This window comes from Tachyglossus aculeatus, chromosome 1 (genome assembly GCF_015852505.1).
Source record: "Tachyglossus aculeatus isolate mTacAcu1 chromosome 1, mTacAcu1.pri, whole genome shotgun sequence".
Lineage (NCBI taxonomy): Eukaryota > Metazoa > Chordata > Mammalia > Monotremata > Tachyglossidae > Tachyglossus > Tachyglossus aculeatus.
In genome coordinates this window covers 3,007,338-3,025,492 of record NC_052066.1, presented here as the reverse complement: position 1 = coordinate 3,025,492, position 18,155 = coordinate 3,007,338, and the positions used below count along the sequence as shown (strand labels likewise).

At 42.8% G+C, this 18,155-nt stretch overlaps 1 protein-coding gene across 1 annotated transcript in view; it reads left to right on the top strand.

Moving 5' to 3' along the window:
* Positions 1-18,155, top strand: part of ESYT3 (extended synaptotagmin 3) — a 149,119-nt gene that overhangs the window by 41,756 nt on the left and 89,208 nt on the right. Inside the window, exons 3-5 of the mRNA XM_038752330.1 lie at positions 873-1,007; positions 1,080-1,156; positions 10,907-10,973. Of these exons, the coding sequence (XP_038608258.1) occupies positions 873-1,007; positions 1,080-1,156; positions 10,907-10,973 (279 nt within the window). The remainder of the gene's footprint in view (positions 1-872; positions 1,008-1,079; positions 1,157-10,906; positions 10,974-18,155) is intronic.

Below are 18,155 nucleotides of genomic sequence, written 5' to 3'. Positions count from 1 at the left end.
TATTATATATTATATTATATCATATTATATCACTATATACAATATATTATATTTTATATTATATTATTTTATGTTATATCATATTATTTTATGTTATATCATATCATATTATATTATATTATTATATTACATTATATTATATTATATTATATTATATTATATTATATTTTATATTATATTATATTATGTTACATTGTATTATATTGTGTCGTATTATTATATTGTTTTATTATATCATATTATATTATATTATACTATATCATATTATGCTATATTATATTATATCATATTATATTGTATTATATTTATTACATGATATTATATTACATTACATCATATCATATCATATCATATCATATCACATTACATTGCATTGCATTATATTATATTATATCATCTTTTATATTATAATATTATTATATATGAGATGTATCATATTATGTTAATTATATTATATTATATTATATTATATTATTATATTATATAATATATTATATTATATTGTATTATATTACATCATATCAAATCATATCACATCACATTGCATCATATTATATTATGTTATATATTATATTATAATATTATTATATATAAGATGTATTATATTATATTACATTATATCATGTATATTATATGATTATATTATATCATATTATATTATATTATATTATATTATATTACATTAATCATGTATATTATATGATTATATTATATCATATTATATTATATTATATTATATTATATTATATTATATATTGTATTATATGTTGTATTATACATTGTATTATATTATATTATATTATATTATATTATATTATATTATATTATATTATATTATATTATATTATATTATATTATTATTATCGCATCAGATTGTGGCTCAGATCTGGCCCTACCTGGGCATGATGATGGAGAAGAAATTCCGGGAGAACCTGGAACCCAAGATCCGGGAGAAGAGCAGCCAGCTGAGGACGTTCACCTTCACCAAGCTCTGCTTCGGGGGGAAGGTGGGTAGGGGGGCCAGGGTTGGGTGGGGGGCCGGGCGGGGGGTGACGGTGTGGCCCTTGGTGGTCTTCCAGTGTCCCAAGATCAACGGAGTCAAGGCCCACGCCAACCACGGCAACCGGAGACGGATCACCCTGGATCTCCAGATCTGGTCAGTCAGCCGGGGCCGGGGGTCCGGGGGCCGGGGGTTGGTCAGAAAGTTGTATTTATTGAGCACTTCCCGCGTGCGGAGCACTTGGGAAAGGACAGTAGAACGATAAAACAGCCACGTTCCCTGCCCACAGGGAGCTGACAGTCTGGGGCAGGGGGGTAGATATCAATCAATCAATCAATCAATCAATCAATCAATCAATGGTATTTAATGAGTGCTTAGTGTGTGCAGAGCACTGTAGTAAGCGCTTGGGAAATCCAAGTTGGCAACATCTAGAGACGGTCCCTACCCAACAGTGGGCTCACAGTCTAGAAGGGGGAGACAGAGAACAAAACAGATATGAATAGAAATGAGTAAATAATAATGTGCAAATGATTGAAGGAATGAATGAATGAATGAATTCAATTGTATTCATTGAGTGCTGACTGTGTGCAGAGCACTGGACAATCAATCAATCAATCGTATTTATTGAGCGCTTACTGTGTGCGCAGCACTGTACTAAGCGCTTGGGAAGTCCAAGTTAGCAACATCTAGGGACGGTCCCTACCCAACAGTGGGCTCACAGTCTAGAAGGGGGAGACAGAGAACAAAACAGATATGAATAGAAATGGGTAAATAATAATGTGCAAATGATTGAAGGAATGAATGAATGAATTCAATTGTATTTATTGAGTGCTGACTGTGTGCAGAGCACTGTACAATAAATCAATCAATCATATTTATTGAGCGCTTACTGTGTGCAGAGCACTGGACTAAGCTCTTGGGAAGTCCAAGTTGGTAACATATAGAGACGGTCCCTGCCCAACAGTGGGCTCACAGTCTAAAAGGGGGAGACAGAGAACAAAACCAATCAATCAATCAATCGTATTTATTGAGCTCTTACTGTGTGCAGAGCACTGTACTGAGCGCTTGGGAAGTCCAAGTTAGCAACATCTAGAGACAGTCCCTACCCAACAGTGGGCTCACAGTCTAGAAGGGGGAGACAGAGAACAAAACAGATATGAATAGAAATGAGTAAATAATAATGTGCAAATGATTGAAGGAATGAATGAATGAATGAATTCAATTGTATTCATTGAGTGCTGACTGTGTGCAGAGCACTGGACAATCAATCAATCAATCGTATTTATTGAGCACTTACTGTGTGCGCAGCACTGTACTAAGCGCTTGGGAAGTCCAAGTTAGCAACATATAGAGACGGTCCCTACCCAACAGTGGGCTCACAGTCTAGAAGGGGGAGACAGAGAACAAAACAGATATGAATAGAAATGAGTAAATAATAATGTGCAAATGATTGAAGGAATGAATGAATGAATTCAATTGTATTTATTGAGTGCTGACTGTGTGCAGAGCACTGTACAATAAATCAATCAATCATATTTATTGAGCGCTTACTGTGTACAGAGCACTGGACTAAGCTCTTGGGAAGTCCAAGTTGGTAACATATAGAGACAGTCCCTACCCAACAGTGGGCTCACAGTCTAAAAGGGGGAGACAGAGAACAAAACCAATCAATCAATCAATCGTATTTATTGAGCTCTTACTGTGTGCAGAGCACTGTAGTAAGCGCTTGGGAAACCCAAGTTGGCAACATCTAGAGACGGTCCCTACCCAACAGGGGCCTCACAGTCTAGAAGGGGGAGACAGAGAACAAAACAGATATGAATAGAAATGAGTAAATACTAATGTGCAAATGATTGAAGGAATGAATGAATGAATTCAATTGTATTCATTGAGTGCTGACTGTGTGCAGAGCACTGGACAATCAATCCATCAATCAATCGTATTTATTGAGTGCTTACTGTGTGCAGAGCACTGTAGTAAGCGCTTGGGAAATCCAAGTTGGCAACATCTAGAGACGGTCCCTACCCAACCGTGGGCTCACAGTCTAAAAGGGGGAGACAGAGAACAAAACCAATCAATCAATCAATCAATCGTATTTATTGAGCACTTACTGTGTGCAGAGCACTGTAGTAAGCGCTTGGGAAACCCAAGTTGGCAACATCTAGAGACGGTCCCTACCCAACAGGGGCCTCACAGTCTAGAAGGGGGAGACAGAGAACAAAACAGATATGAATAGAAATGGGTAAATAATAATGTGCAAATGATTGAAGGAATGAATGAATGAATTCAATTGTATTTATTGAGTGCTGACTGTGTGCAGAGCACTGTACAATCAATCAATCAATCATATTTATTGAGCGCTTACTGTGTGCAGAGCACTGGACTAAGCTCTTGGGAAGTCCAAGTTGGTAACATATAGAGACAGTCCCTACCCAACAGTGGGCTCACAGTCTAAAAGGGGGAGACAGAGAACAAAACCAATCAATCAATCAATCAATCGTATTTATTGAGCACTTACTGTGTGCAGAGCACTGTAGTAAGCGCTTGGGAAACCCAAGTTGGCAACATCTAGAGACGGTCCCTACCCAACAGGGGCCTCACAGTCTAGAAGGGGGAGACAGAGAACAAAACAGATATGAATAGAAATGGGTAAATAATAATGTGCAAATGATTGAAGGAATGAATGAATGAATTCAATTGTATTTATTGAGTGCTGACTGTGTGCGGAGCACTGTACAATCAATCAATCAATCGTATTTATTGAGCGCTTACTGTGTGCAGAGCACTGTAGTAAGCGCTTGGGAAATCCAAGTTGGCAACATCTAGGGACGGTCCCTACCCAACAGTGGGCTCACAGTCTAGAAGGGGGAGACAGAGGACAAAACAGATATGAATAGAAATGGGTAAATAATAATGTGCAAATGATTGAAGGAATGAATGAATGAATTCAATTGTATTTATTGAGTGCTGACTGTGTGCAGAGCACTGTACAATCAATCAATCAATCATATTTATTGAGCGCTTACTGTGTGCAGAGCACTGGACTAAGCTCTTGGGAAGTCCAAGTTGGTAACATATAGAGACAGTCCCTACCCAACAGTGGGCTCACGGTCTAAAAGGGGGAGACAGAGAACAAAACCAATCAATCAATCAATCGTATTTATTGAGCGCTTATTGTGTGCAGAGCACTGGACTAAGCGCTTGGGAAGTACAAGTTGGCAACACATAGAGACAGTCCCTACCCAACAGTGGGCTCACAGTCTAAAAGGGGGAGACAGAGAACAAAACCAAACATACTAACAAAATAAAATAAATAGAATAGATATGTACAAGTAAAATAAATAAATAAATAACTAGAGTAATAAATATGTACAATCAATCGTATTTATTGAGCGCTTACTGTATGCAGAGCACTGTACTAAGCGCTTGGGAAGTCCAAGTTGGCAACATATAGAGACAGTCCCTACCCAACAGTGGGCCAGATGAGGTAACTGAGGCCCAGAGAAGTGAAGTGACTGGCCCAAAGTCACACAGCTGACAATTGGCGGAGCCGGGGTTTGAACCCATGACCTCTGACTCCAAAGCCCGGGCTCTTTTCCACTGAGCCACGCTGCTTCTCTGAATAGAAATGAGTAAATAATAATGTGCAAATGATTGAAGGAATAAATGAATGAATTCAATTGTATTTATTGAGTGCTGACTGTGTGCAGAGCACTGGACAAAGCACTTGGGAGAGGACAATGGAAGAATAATAATAATAACATTTGTTAAGCGCTTACTATGTGCAAAGCACTGTTCTAAGCGCTGGGGAGATACAAGGTGATAATAATAATAATAATGATGGCATTTATTAAGGGCTTACTATGTGCAAAGCACTGTTCTAAGCACTGGGGGGATACAAGGTGATCAGATTGTCCCACGTGGGGCTCATGGTCTTTCATTCATTCAGTCGTATTTATTGAGCGCTTACTGTGTACAGAGCACTGTATTAAGCGCTTGGGAAGTCCAAGTTGGCAACATATAGAGACGGTCCCTACCCAACAGTGGGCTCACAGTCTAGAGCCCACAGAGTCCAGTGAAGACACAGAGTCTTCATCCCCATTTTCCAGATGATGATGACATTTATTAAGCGCTTACTATGTGCAAAGCACTGTTCTAAACGCTGGGGAGGTTACAAGGTGATTAGGTTGTCCCACGTGGGGCTCACAGTCCTCGCCCCCATTTTACAGATGAGGGAACTGAGGCCCAGAGAAGTGAAGTGACTTGCCCAAAGTCACCCAGCTGACAGTTGGTGGAGCCGGGATTTGAACCCTTGACCTCTGACTCCAAAGCCCGGGCTTTTTCCACTGAGCCATGCTGCTTCTCAGATGAGGTCACGGAGGCCCAGAGAAGTGAAGCGACTTGCCCAAAGTCACACAGCCGATGAGTGGCGGAGCCGGGATCAGAACCCATGACCTCTGACTCCCAAGCTTGGGATCTTTCCACTGAGTCACGCCATGAGGGAGATGGACTTAAGTGGTGTGGGGCTGGGAGGGGGGATGAAGAAAGAGAGCGAGTCAGGGTGACGCAGAAGGGATTGGGAAAAGAGGAAAGGAGGGCGCAGTCAGGGAAGGCCTCTTGGAGGAGATGGGCCTTCAGTGAGGCTTCGAAGGAGGGAAGAGTGATTGTCTGTGGGAACGTTATTATTATTATTATTAATAATAATAATATAATAATAATGGTATTTATTAAGCGCTTACTATGTGCAAAGCACTGTTCTAAGCGCTGGGGGGATACAAGGTAATCAGGTTGTCCCACAGGGGGTCACAGTCTTAATCCCCGTTTTACAGATCATCATCAATCGTATTTATTGAGCGCTTACCATGTGCAGAGCACTGTACTAAGCGCTTGGGAAGTACAAATTGGCAACATATAGAGACAGTCCCTACCCAACAGATGAGGTAACTGAGGCACAAAGAAGTCAAGTGACTTGCCCAAAGTCACACAGCTGATAATTGGCGGAGCCGGGATTTGAACCCCTTACCTCTGACTCCAAAGCCCGGGCTCTTTCCACTGAGCCACGCTGCTTCCCAATTATTGTTTACTTTATTATTATTATTATTATTATTATGGATTGTCATAAGTGGGTTCTTCTAGACTGTGAGCCCGCTGTTGGGTAGGGACCATCTCTATATGTTGCCAACTTATACTTCCCAAGCGCTTAGTACAGTGCTCTGCACACAGTAAGCGCTCAATAAATACGATTGAATGAATGAATAAGTGGTCAGCGAAGGAGAGCATGACTCTAGACTGTGAGCCTGCTGTTGGGTAGGGACCGTCTCTAGATGTTGCCAGCTTGGACTTCCCAAGCGCTTAGTCCAGTGCTCTGCACACAGTAAGCGCTCAATAAATACGATTGAATGAATGAATGAATGAATGAATATGAGGAGAGAGGGTGGTCCAGACCAGAGGCAGGATGTGGGCCGGGGTCGGTGGCAGGACGGGCGAGCTGGAGGCCCAGGGAGAAGGTTAGCGGCCGCAGAGAAGCGGAGGGTGTGGGATGGGAGGGATATATGTACATTGCCTGTATATATGTACATATGTTTGTATGTATTTATTACTCTTTTTATTTTATTTGTACATATTTATTCTATTTATTTTATTTTGTTAATTTGTTTTGTTTTGTTCTCTGTCTCCCCCTTCTCCCCTTCCTCCCCCTCTCCATCCCCCCTGCCTTACCTCCTTCCCTTCCCCACAGCACCTGTATATATGTATCAATCAATCAATCAATCAATCCCTACCCAACAACGGGCTCCCAGTCTAGAAGGGGGAGACGGACAACAAAACAAGACATGTAGACAGGTGTCAAGTCATCAGAACGATGAGAATTAAAGCTAAAGGCGCATCATCGACAAAATAAATGGAATAGTAGTAATGATAGCCTTTATTAAGCGCTTACTATGTGCAAAGCACTGTTCTAAGCGCTGGTGAAGTTACAAGGTGATCAGGTTGTCCCACGGGGGGCTCACAGTCTTAATCCCCATTTTACAGATGAGGTAACTGAGGCCCAGAGAAGTGAAGTGACTTGCCCAAAGTCATCCAGCTGACAAGTGGGGGAGCCGGGATTTGAACCCATGACCTCTGACTCCAAAGCCCGGGCTCTTTCCACTGAGCCACGCTGCTTCTCTTTTTTTTGTTGTTGTTGGTATTTGTTAAGTGCTTACTATGTACAAAGCACTGTTCTAAGCACTGGAGAGGTTACAAGGTGATCACATTGTCCCACAGGGGGCCCACAGTCTTAATCCCCATTTTACAGATGAGGTAACTGAGGCGCAGAGAAGTGAAGTGACTTGCCCAAAGTCACCCAGATGACAAGTGGGGGATTTGGGATTTGAACCCATGACCTCTGACTCCAAAGCCCAGGCTCTTTCCACTGAGCCACGCTGCTTCTCTTTTTTTGTTGTTGTTGTTGGTATTAAGCGCTTACTATGTGCAAAGCACTGTTCTAAGAGCTGGAGAGGTTACAAGGTGATCAGGTTGTCCCACGGGGGGCTCACAATTTTAATCCCCATTTTCCAGATGAGGTAACTGAGGCCCAGAGAAGTGAAGTGACTTGTCCAAAGTCACACAGCTGACAAGTGGCGGAGCGGGATTTGAACCCATGACCTCTGACTCCCAAGCCCGAGCTCTTTCCACTGAGCCACGCTGCTTCTTAAGACTGGGAGCCCCCCATGGGACAACCTGATCACCTTGTAACCTCCCCAGTTCTTAGAACAGTGCTTTGCACCTAGTAAGCGCTTAACAAACTTTATTATTATTATTATTGTTCTATTGTCCTCGCCCAAGTGCTTTGTACAGTGCTCTGCGCACAGTAAGCACTCAATAAATACATTTGAATTCATTCATTTATTCATTCAATCGTATAAGGAGGAGGAGGAGGAGGAGAAGAAAAAGGGGGCTCAGTCTGGGAATGAGAATGGATAGAAGAATCCAGCAGACTTCATTCATTCATTCATTCAATCGTATTTATTGAGGGCTTACTGTGCACAGAGCACTGTACTAGGCGATTGGGAAGCCCAAGTTGGCAACATCTAGAGACGGTCCCTACCCAACAACGGGCTCACAGTCTAGAAGGGGGAGACAGACAACAAAACAAAACATATGGACAGGTGTCAAGTCATCAGAATAAATAGAATTAAAGCTAAATGCACATCATTAACAAAATAAATAGAACAGTAAATATGTAGAAGTAAAATAAATAGAGTAATAAATCTGTACAAACATATATACAGGTGCTGTGGGGAGGGGAAGGGGGGGTGGTGGGGATGGGGAGGAGGAGAGGAAAAAAAAGGGGGCTCAGTCTGGGAATGAGAACGGATGGACAGAATCCAGCAGACTTCATTCATCATTCATTCAATCGTTATTTATTGAGCGCTTACTGTGCGCAGAGCATTGTACTAGGCGCTTGGGAAGTCCAAGTTGGCAACATCTAGAGATGGTCCCTACCCAACAACGGGCTCACAGTCTAGAAGGGGAAGACAGACAACAAAACAGAACATGAAGACGGGTGTCAAGTCGTCAGAATAAATAGAAATCAAGCTAGATGCACAGCATTAGCAAAATAAATAGAACAGTAAATATGTATGAGTAAAATAAATAGAGTAATAAATCTGTCCAAACATATATACAGGTGCTGTGGGGAGGGGAAGGAGGTGGGGTGGTGGGGATGGGGAGGAGGAGAGGAAAAAGGGGGCTCAGTCTGGGAATGAGAATGGATGGACAGAATCCAACAGACTTCCTTCATTCATTCATTCAATCGTATTTATGGAGCGCTTACTCAAAATAAATAGAACAGTAAATATGTAAAAGTAAAATAAATAGAGTAATAAATCTGTCCAAACATATATACAGGTGCTGTGGGGAGGGGAAGGATGTGGGGTGAGGGGGATGGGGAAGAGTAGAGGAAAAAGGGGGCTCAGTCTGGGAATGAGAATGGATGGAAAGAATCCAGCAGACTTCATTCATTCATTCATTCAATCGTATTTATTGAGCGCTTACTCAAAATAAATAGAACAGTAAATATGTAAAAGTAAAATAAATAGAGTAATAAATCTGTCCAAACATATATACAGGTGCTGTGGGGAGGGGAAGGATGTGGGGTGAGGGGGATGGGGAAGAGTAGAGGAAAAAGGGGGGCTCAGTCTGGGAATGAGAATGGATGGAAAGAATCCAGCAGACTTCATTCATTCATTCATTCAATCGTATTTATTGAGCGCTTACTCAAAATAAATAGAACAGTAAATATGTAGAAGTAAAATAGAGTAATCAATCTGTACAAACATATATACAGATGCTGTGGGGAGGGGAAGGAGGTAGGATGGTGGGGATGGGGAGGGAAAAGGGGGCTCATTCTGGGAATGAGAATGGATGGAGAGAATCCAGCAGACTTCATTCATTCATTCATTCATTCAATCGTATTTATTGAGCGCTTACTCAAAATAAATAGAACAGTAAATATGTAGAAGTAAAATAAATAGAGTAATAAACCTGTCCAAACATATACGCAGGTGCTGTGGGGAGGGGAAGGAGATGGGGTGAGGGGGATGGGGAGGAGGAGAGGAAAAAGGAGGCTCAGTCTCGGAATGAGAATTTATGGAGAGAATCCAGCAGACTTCATTCATTCATTCATTCATTCAATCGTATTTATTGAGCGCTTACTCAAAATAAATAGAACAGTAAATATGTAGAAGTAAAATAAATAGAGTAATAAACCTGTCCAAACATATACGCAGGTGCTGTGGGGAGGGGAAGGAGATGGGGTGAGGGGGATGGGGAGAGGAGAGGAAAAAGGGGGCTCAGTCTGGGAATGAGAATGGATGGAGAGAATCCAGCAGACTTCATTCATTCATTCATTCAATCGTATTTATTGAGCGCTTACTCAAAATAAATAGAACAGTAAATATGTAGAAGTAAACTAAATAGAGTAATAAACCTGTCCAAACATATATGCAGGTGCTGTGGGGAGGGGAAGGAGGTGGGGTGAGGGGGATGGGGAGGAGGAGAGGAAAAAGGGGGCTCAGTCTCGGAATGAGAATTTATGGAGAGAATCCAGCAGACTTCATTCATTCATTCATTCAATCGTATTTATTGAGCGCTTACTCAAAATAAATAGAACAGTAAATATGTAGAAGTAAAATAAATAGAGTAATAAACCTGTCCAAACATATACGCAGGTGCTGTGGGGAGGGGAAGGAGATGGGGTGAGGGGGATGGGGAGAGGAGAGGAAAAAGGGGGCTCAGTCTGGGAATGAGAATGGATGGAGAGAATCCAGCAGACTTCATTCATTCATTCATTCAATCGTATTTATTGAGCGCTTACTCAAAATAAATAGAACAGTAAATATGTAGAAGTAAACTAAATAGAGTAATAAACCTGTCCAAACATATATGCAGGTGCTGTGGGGAGGGGAAGGAGGTGGGGTGAGGGGGATGGGGAGGAGGAGAGGAAAAAGGGGGCTCAGTCTGGGAATGAGAGTGGATGGAGAGAATCGAACAGACTTCATTCATTCATTCAATCATATTTATTGAGCGCTTACTCAAAATAAATGGAACAGTAAATATATAGAAGTAAAATAAATAGAGTAATAAATCTGTACAAATATATGCACAGGAGCTGTGGGGAGGGGAAGGAGGTGGGGTGAGGGGGATGGGGAGGAGGAGAGGAAAAAGGGGGCTCAGTCTGGGAATGAGAATGGATGGAGAGAATCCAGCAGTTTTCATTCATTCAATCCTATTTATTGAGCGCTTCCTGGGTGCAGAGCACTTCCTGGAGGAGGCTGAGGCCCCCAGGTTTCAGGGGGCGGCGAGCAGGGGATGAGAGGGTGGTCTGGGGGGCATTTATTTGGTAACCACCCCCCACCCTTACAGTTACATCGGGGATTGCGAGATCAGTGTGGAGCTCCAGAGGATGAGAGCTGGCATCAGTGGAATCCAGGTGAGCAATCAATCAATCGATCAATCAATCAATCGTATTTATTGAGCGCTTACTGTGTGCAGAGCACTCACCCCACTACCCCCCACCTGGGAGCCAGGGGACTTGGGTTCTCCCACCATCCTGCTGCAGCAGTGTGGCTCAGTGGAAAGAGCCCGGGCTTTGGAGTCAGAGGTCATAATAATAATAATAATAATAATAATGTTGGTATTTGTTAAGCGCTTACTATGTGCAAAGCACTGTTCTAAGCGCTGGGGTAGATACAAGGTAATCAGGTTGTCCCACGTGGGGCTCACAGTCCTCATCCCCATTTTCCAGATGAGGGAACTGAGGCCCAGAGAAGTTAAGTGACTCGCCCAAAGTCACCTAGCTGACAAGTGGTGGAGCCGGGATTTGAATAATAATAATAATAATAATAATAATAATAATAATAATGTTGGTATTTGTTAAGTGCTTACTATGTGCAAAGCACTGTTCTAAGCGCTGGGGTAGATACAAGATAATCAGGTTGTCCCACGTAGGGCTCACAGTCTTCATCCCCATTTTCCAGATGAGGGAACTGAGGCCCAGAGACGTCAAGTGACTCGCCCAAAGTCACCCAGCTGACAAGTGGCGGAGCCGGGATTTGAACCCACAACCTCTTGACTCCAAAGCCCGGGCTCAGGTCATGGATTCAAATACCGGTTCCTCCAATTAATAATAACAATAATAATAATGGCATTTATTAAACGCTTACTATGTGCATAGCACTGTTCATTCATTCATCCATTCAATCGTATTTATTGAGCGCTTGCTGCGTGCAGAGCACTGGACTAAGCGCTTGGGAAGTCCAAGTTGGCAACATGTAGAGACGGTCCCTACCCAACAGTGGGCTCACAGTCTAGAAGATTGTTTAAGCGCTTACTATGTGCCAACACTGTTCTAAGCGCTGTGCCCGTGTCTCCCCTGTCGTACAAAAACTCTCCCTGGACCCCACGGCTTTTTCCAGTTATCACCCGAAACTCCCTCATTCATTCATTCATTCAATCCTTTTTATTGAGCGCTTACTGTGTGCAGAGCACTGTACTAAGCGCTTGGGAAGTCCAAGTTGGCAAGATCTAGAGACAGTCCCTACCCGACAGCGGGCTCACAGTCTAGAAGGGGGAGACAGAGAACAAAACAAAACATATTAACAAAATAAAATAAATAGAATAAATATGTACAAATAAATAAATAGAGTAATAAATATGTACAAACATATATACATGTGCTGTGGGGAGGAGGTTACAAGGTGATCAGGTTGTCCCACCGGGGGCTCACAGTCTTCATCCCCATTTTACAGATGAGGTCACTAAGGCCCAGAGAAGTGAAGTGACTTGCCCAAAGTCACACAGCTGACAAGTGGTGGAGCCGGGATTTGAACCCACGACCTCTGCCTCCAAAGCCCTTCCTCTTTCCACTGAGCCACGCTGCTTCTCATTACCAGCTGGGTGACTTTGGGCAAGTCACTTCACTTCTCGGTGCCTCAGTTACCTCACCTGTAAAATGGGGATGAAGACCGTGAGCCCCCCGTGGGACAAACTGATCACCTTGTAACCTCTCCAGCGCTTAGAACAGTGCTTTGCACGTAGGAAGCGCTTAATAAATGCTATCATAATTATTATTATAATGGCTAGAGCCCGGGACTTGGAGTCAGAAGGTCTTGTCTGCTGTGTGACCTTGGGCAAGTCACGTCACTTCTCTGGGCCTCAGTGACCTCATCTGGAAAATGGGGATGAAGACTGTGAGCCCCCCGTGGGGGACGACTTCCTTATCTTCCATCTACCCCAGCGCTTAGAACAGTGCTCGGCACATAGTAAGCGCTTAACAAATACCATCATTATCATTATTATGTCCACTCCAGCTCCCAGTACAGTGCCTGGCACATAGTAAGCGCATAACAAATATCACAATTATTATCATTTTTATAATAATAATGATGATGGTATTTGTTAAGCGCTTACTATGTGCCGAGCACTGTTCTAAGCCCTGGGCAGTATTATCAGGTTGTCCCACATGGGGCTCTCAGTCTTAAAACCCCATTTTACAGATGAGGGAACTGAGGCACAGAGAAGTGAAGTGACTTGCCCAAAGTCATACAGCTAAGTGGCAGAGCCGGGATTAGAACCCACAACCCCTGACTCCCAAAACCTCTTTCCACTGAGCCACGCTGCTTCTCTATCCTCCTCCATCTCCATCTTTTATCCCCAAGCGTTTAGTACAGTGCTCTGCACACAGTAAGCGCTCAATAAATAGGAATGAATCCACCCCAGTGCTTAGAGAAGCGGTGTGGCTTAGTGGAAAGAGCCCGGGCTTGGGAGTCAAAGGTCATGGGTTCTAATCCTGCCTCCACCACTGATCAGCTGTGTGACTTTGGGTCAGTCACTTGACTTCTCTGTGCCTCAGTTCCCTCATCTGTAAAATTGGGATTAAGACTGTGAGCCCCACGTAATTACCTTGTATCTACCCCAGCGCTTAGAATAGTGCTCAGCACATAATAAGAGTTTAACAAATGCCATCATTATTATTACTGCATTGCCTGGCACATAGTAAGTACCTAACAGATACCATTGTTATTATTGTTTTATTATTATTATTATTATTATTATTATTATTATCATTATTATTATCATTAAATGCTTGGGGGAGTCCCATCTAACAGATTTGGTAGATGTTGGTATTTGTTAAGCGCTTACTATGGGCCAAGCACTGTTCTAAGCACTGGGGTAGATGCAAGCCAATCGGGTTGTCCCACTTGGGGCTCACAGTCTTAATCCCCATTTTACAGATGAGGGAACTGAGGCACGGAGAAGTCAATAATAATAATGTTGGTATTTGTTAAGCGCTTACTATGTGCAAAGCACTGTTCTAAGCGCTGGGGTAGATACAAGGTAATCAGGTTGTCCCACGAGGGGCTCATAGTCTTCATCCCCATTTTACGGATGAAGTCAAGTGACTTGCCCAAAGTCACACAGCTGACAAAGCGGCAGAGGCAGGATTAGAACCCGTAACAATAATAATAATAATGGCATTTATTAAGCGCTTACTATGTGCAAAGCACTGTTCTAAGCGCTGGGGGATACAAGGTGATCAGGTTGTCCCATGTGGGGCTCACAGTCTTAATCCCATTTTACAGGTGAGGTAACTGAGGCACAGAGAAGTGAAGTGGCTGGCCCAAGGCCCCACAGCTGACAAGTGGCGGAGCTGGGATTCGAACCCATGACCTCTGACTCCCAAGCCCGGGCTCTTTCCACTGAGCCACGCTGATGTATTCCATGCCCACAAGGAGCTTACAGTCTAGAGGGAGAGTCAGATATTAAATTAAATTACAGATAGGGACTTAATCACAAATGTACTATTATGTACTATATAATATGTAATAATAATAATAATAATATTTGTTAAGAGCTTACTATGTGCAAAGCACTGTTCTAAGCTCTGGGGAGGTTACAAGGTGATCAGGTTGTCCCACGGGGGGCTCACAGGCTTCATCCCCATTGTACAGATGAGGTAACTGAGGCACAGAGAAGTTAGGTGACTTGCCCAAAGTCACACAGCTGACAGGTGGCAGAGCGGGATTTGAACCCATGACCTCTGACTCTAAAGCCCGCGCTCTTTCCACTGAGCCACGCTGCTTCTTCTCTAATACTATGTAATATTACGGATATAGATCGAACGCTCACTGTGTGCAGAGCACACGGCCTAGTGGCTAAAGCGCGGGCCTGGTAATTAGAGGTCGTGGGTTCTAATCCCGCCTCCGCCACTTATCTTCTGTGGGACCTTGGGCAAGTCCCTTCGCTTCTCTATGCCTCAGTTTCCTCATCTGTAAAATGGGGATGGAGACTTCGAGCCCCACGCGGGACGGGGACTGTGTCCAACCTGATTTATTTGTATCCACCCCGGGGCTTGGGACAGTTCCTGGTACATCGGAAGCACTTAATGAGTACCATCATTATCATCAACATCGTTATTATGATTATGATTATGATTAAGTACCACAGAGTTGCACAATGTGACTTCAAGAGTCAATAAGAAGCTGAAGGGGAGGAGCAGAATTTCAGGCTCCTAGTGATTCAGCGAAGCAGTGTGGCTCGGTGGAAAGAGCCAGTGCTTGGGAGTCAGAGGTCATGGGTTCGAATCCTGGCTCCAGCACAAGTCTGCTGTGTGACCTTAAGTCACTTAACTTCTCTCATGCCATTATTATTATTATTATTATTCTCTGGGCCTCAGTTACCTCATCTGTAAAATGGGGATTAAGACTGTGAGCTCCATGTGGGACAACCTGATCACCTTGTATTCCCCCCTAGCGCTTAGAACAGTGCTTTGCACCTAGTAAGCGCTTAACAAATGCCATAATTATTATTATTATTATTATTATTATTATTATTATTCTCTGGGCCTCAGTTACCTCATCTGTAAAATGGGGATTAAGACTGTGAGCTCCATGTAGGACAACCTGATCACCTTGTATTCCCCCCCAGCGCTTAGAACAGTGCTTTGCACATAGTAAGCGCTTAACAAATGCCATCATTATTATTATTATTATTATTAATATTATTATTATTCTCTGGACCTCAGTTACCTCATCTGTAAAATGGGGATTAAGACAGTGAGCTCCATGTGGGACAACCTGATCACCTTGTATTCCCCCCCAGCGCTTAGAACAGTGCTTTGCACATAGTAAGCGCTTAACAAATGCCATCATTATTATTATTATTATTATTATTATTATTATTCTCTGGGCCTCAGTTACCTCATCTGTAAAATGGGGATTAAGACTGTGAGCTCCATGTGGGGCAACCTGATCACCTTGTATTCCCCCCCAGCGCTTAGAACAGTGCTTTGCACATAGTAAGTGCTAAACAAATGCCATTATTATTATTATTATTATTATTATTATTATTATTATCATTATTCTCTGGGCCTCAGTTACCTCATCTGTAAAATGGGGATTAAGACTGTGAGCTCCATGTGGGACAACCTGATCACCTTGTATTCCCCCCCAGCGCTTAGAACAGTGCTTTGCACATAGTAAGCGCTTAACAAATGCCATTATTATTATTATTATTATTATTATTATTATTATTATTAATATTATTATTATTATTCTCTGGGCCTCAGTTACCTCATCTGTAAAATGGGGATGAAGACGGTGAGCTCCATGTGGGACAACCTGATCACCTTGTATTCCCCCTTCAGCGCTTAGAACAGTGCTTTGCACATAGTAAGTGCTTAACAAATGCCATCATTATTATTATTATTATTATTCTCTGGGCCTCAGTTACCTCATCTGTAAAATGGGGATGAAGACTGTGAGCCCCACGTGGGACAACTTGATCACATTGCATCCCCCCCAGCGCTTAGAACGGTGCTTTGCACATAGTAAGCGCTTAACAAATGCCATCGGGAAGCAGCGTGGCTCAGTGGAAAGAGCCCGGGCTTTGGAGTCAGAGGTCATGGGTTCAAATCCCAGCTCCTCCAACTGTCAGCTGTGTGACTTTGGGCAAGTCACTTAACTTCTCTGGGCCTCAGTTCCCTCATCTGTAAAATGGGGATTAAGACTGTGAGCCCCCCGTGGGACAACCTGATCACCTTGTAATCTCCCCAGCGCTTAGAACAGTGCTTTGCACGTAGTAAGCGCTTAATAAATGCCATTATTATTATTATCATCATTATTATCATTATTTTTATTCAGAGTCCACGGCCTCACACCCGAAGCCACAGTTTTGGCTTCCGCGGCCACCGGCCTCCCCGAGGTTGCGTGAGGCCTCGGTGGCCCCGGGAATGTGGGTATTGCTCTATTTATTTATTACTCTATTTATTTATTTATTACTCTATTTATTTATTTATTTATTTATTTATTTATTTATTTATTTATTTATTTTACTTGTACATATCTATTCTATTTATTTAATTTTGTCAGTATGTTTGGTTTTGTTCTCTGTCTCCCCCTTTTAGACTGTGAGCCCACTGGTGGGTAGGGACTGTCTCTGTATGTTGCCAATTTGTACTTCCCAAGCGCTTAGTACAGTGCTCTGCACATAGTAAGCGCTCAATAAATACGATTGATGATGATGATGATGATGATGGAAGCGGGGTGGGATGGGATGGGGTCTCCTCAATGGTGCGGAGAGGAGCAAGTCTGATCCCTGGGAAGCAGTGGGGCTGGAGAAGAAACGGGATGGCCTAGTGGGAAGAGCCCGGATTTAGGAGTTCGGAGGATGTGGGTTCGAATCCTGACTCCGCCACTCGTCTGCTGTGTGACATCGGGCAAGCCACTTAGCTTCTCTGTGCCTCAGTTACCTCATCTATAGAACAGTGCTTGGCTCATTGAAAGCGCTTAACAAAAACCATCGTTATTACTATTAAAATGGGATTAATAATAATGAGAATAATTTTAGACTGTGAGCCCACTGTTGGGTAGGGACCGTCTCTATATGTTGCCAATTTGTACTTCCCAAGCGCTTAGTCCAGTGCTCTGCACATAGTAAGCGCTCAATAAATACGATTGATGATGATGGGATTTGTTAAGCGCTTCCTATTTGCCAAGCACTGTTCTAAGAACTGGGGGAGGTTACAAGGTGATCAGGTTGTCCCGCGTGGGGCTCACAGTCTTAATCCCCATTTTGCAGATGAGGTAAGTGAGGCCCAGAGAAGTGGAGTGACTTGTCCAAAGTCACACAGTTGACAAGTGGTGGGGCCAGGATTAGAACCCATGACCTCTGACTCCCAAGCCAAGGCTCTTGTCACTATGCCACACTGATTAAGACTGTGAGCCCCATGTGCGACAACCTGATTACCTTATATTTACCCCAGCGCTAAGAAGAGTGTTACATAATAACACAATAAGTGCTTAACAAATAATGTAATTATTATTACTATTATTATTCATCATCATCAATCGTATTTATTGAGCGCTTACTATGTGCAGAGCACTGTACTAAGCGCTTGGGAAGTACAAATTGGCAACATATAGAGACAGTCCCTACCCAACAGTGGGCTCACAGTCTAAAAGTTATTATTATTATTATTATTGTTATTATTATTAATCCCGGCTCTGCCACTTTGTGATAATGATGGTATTTATTAAGCACTTGTTATGTGCAAAGCACTTTTCTAAGCGCTGATAATGATGGTATTCATTAAGCACTTGTTATGTGCAAAGCA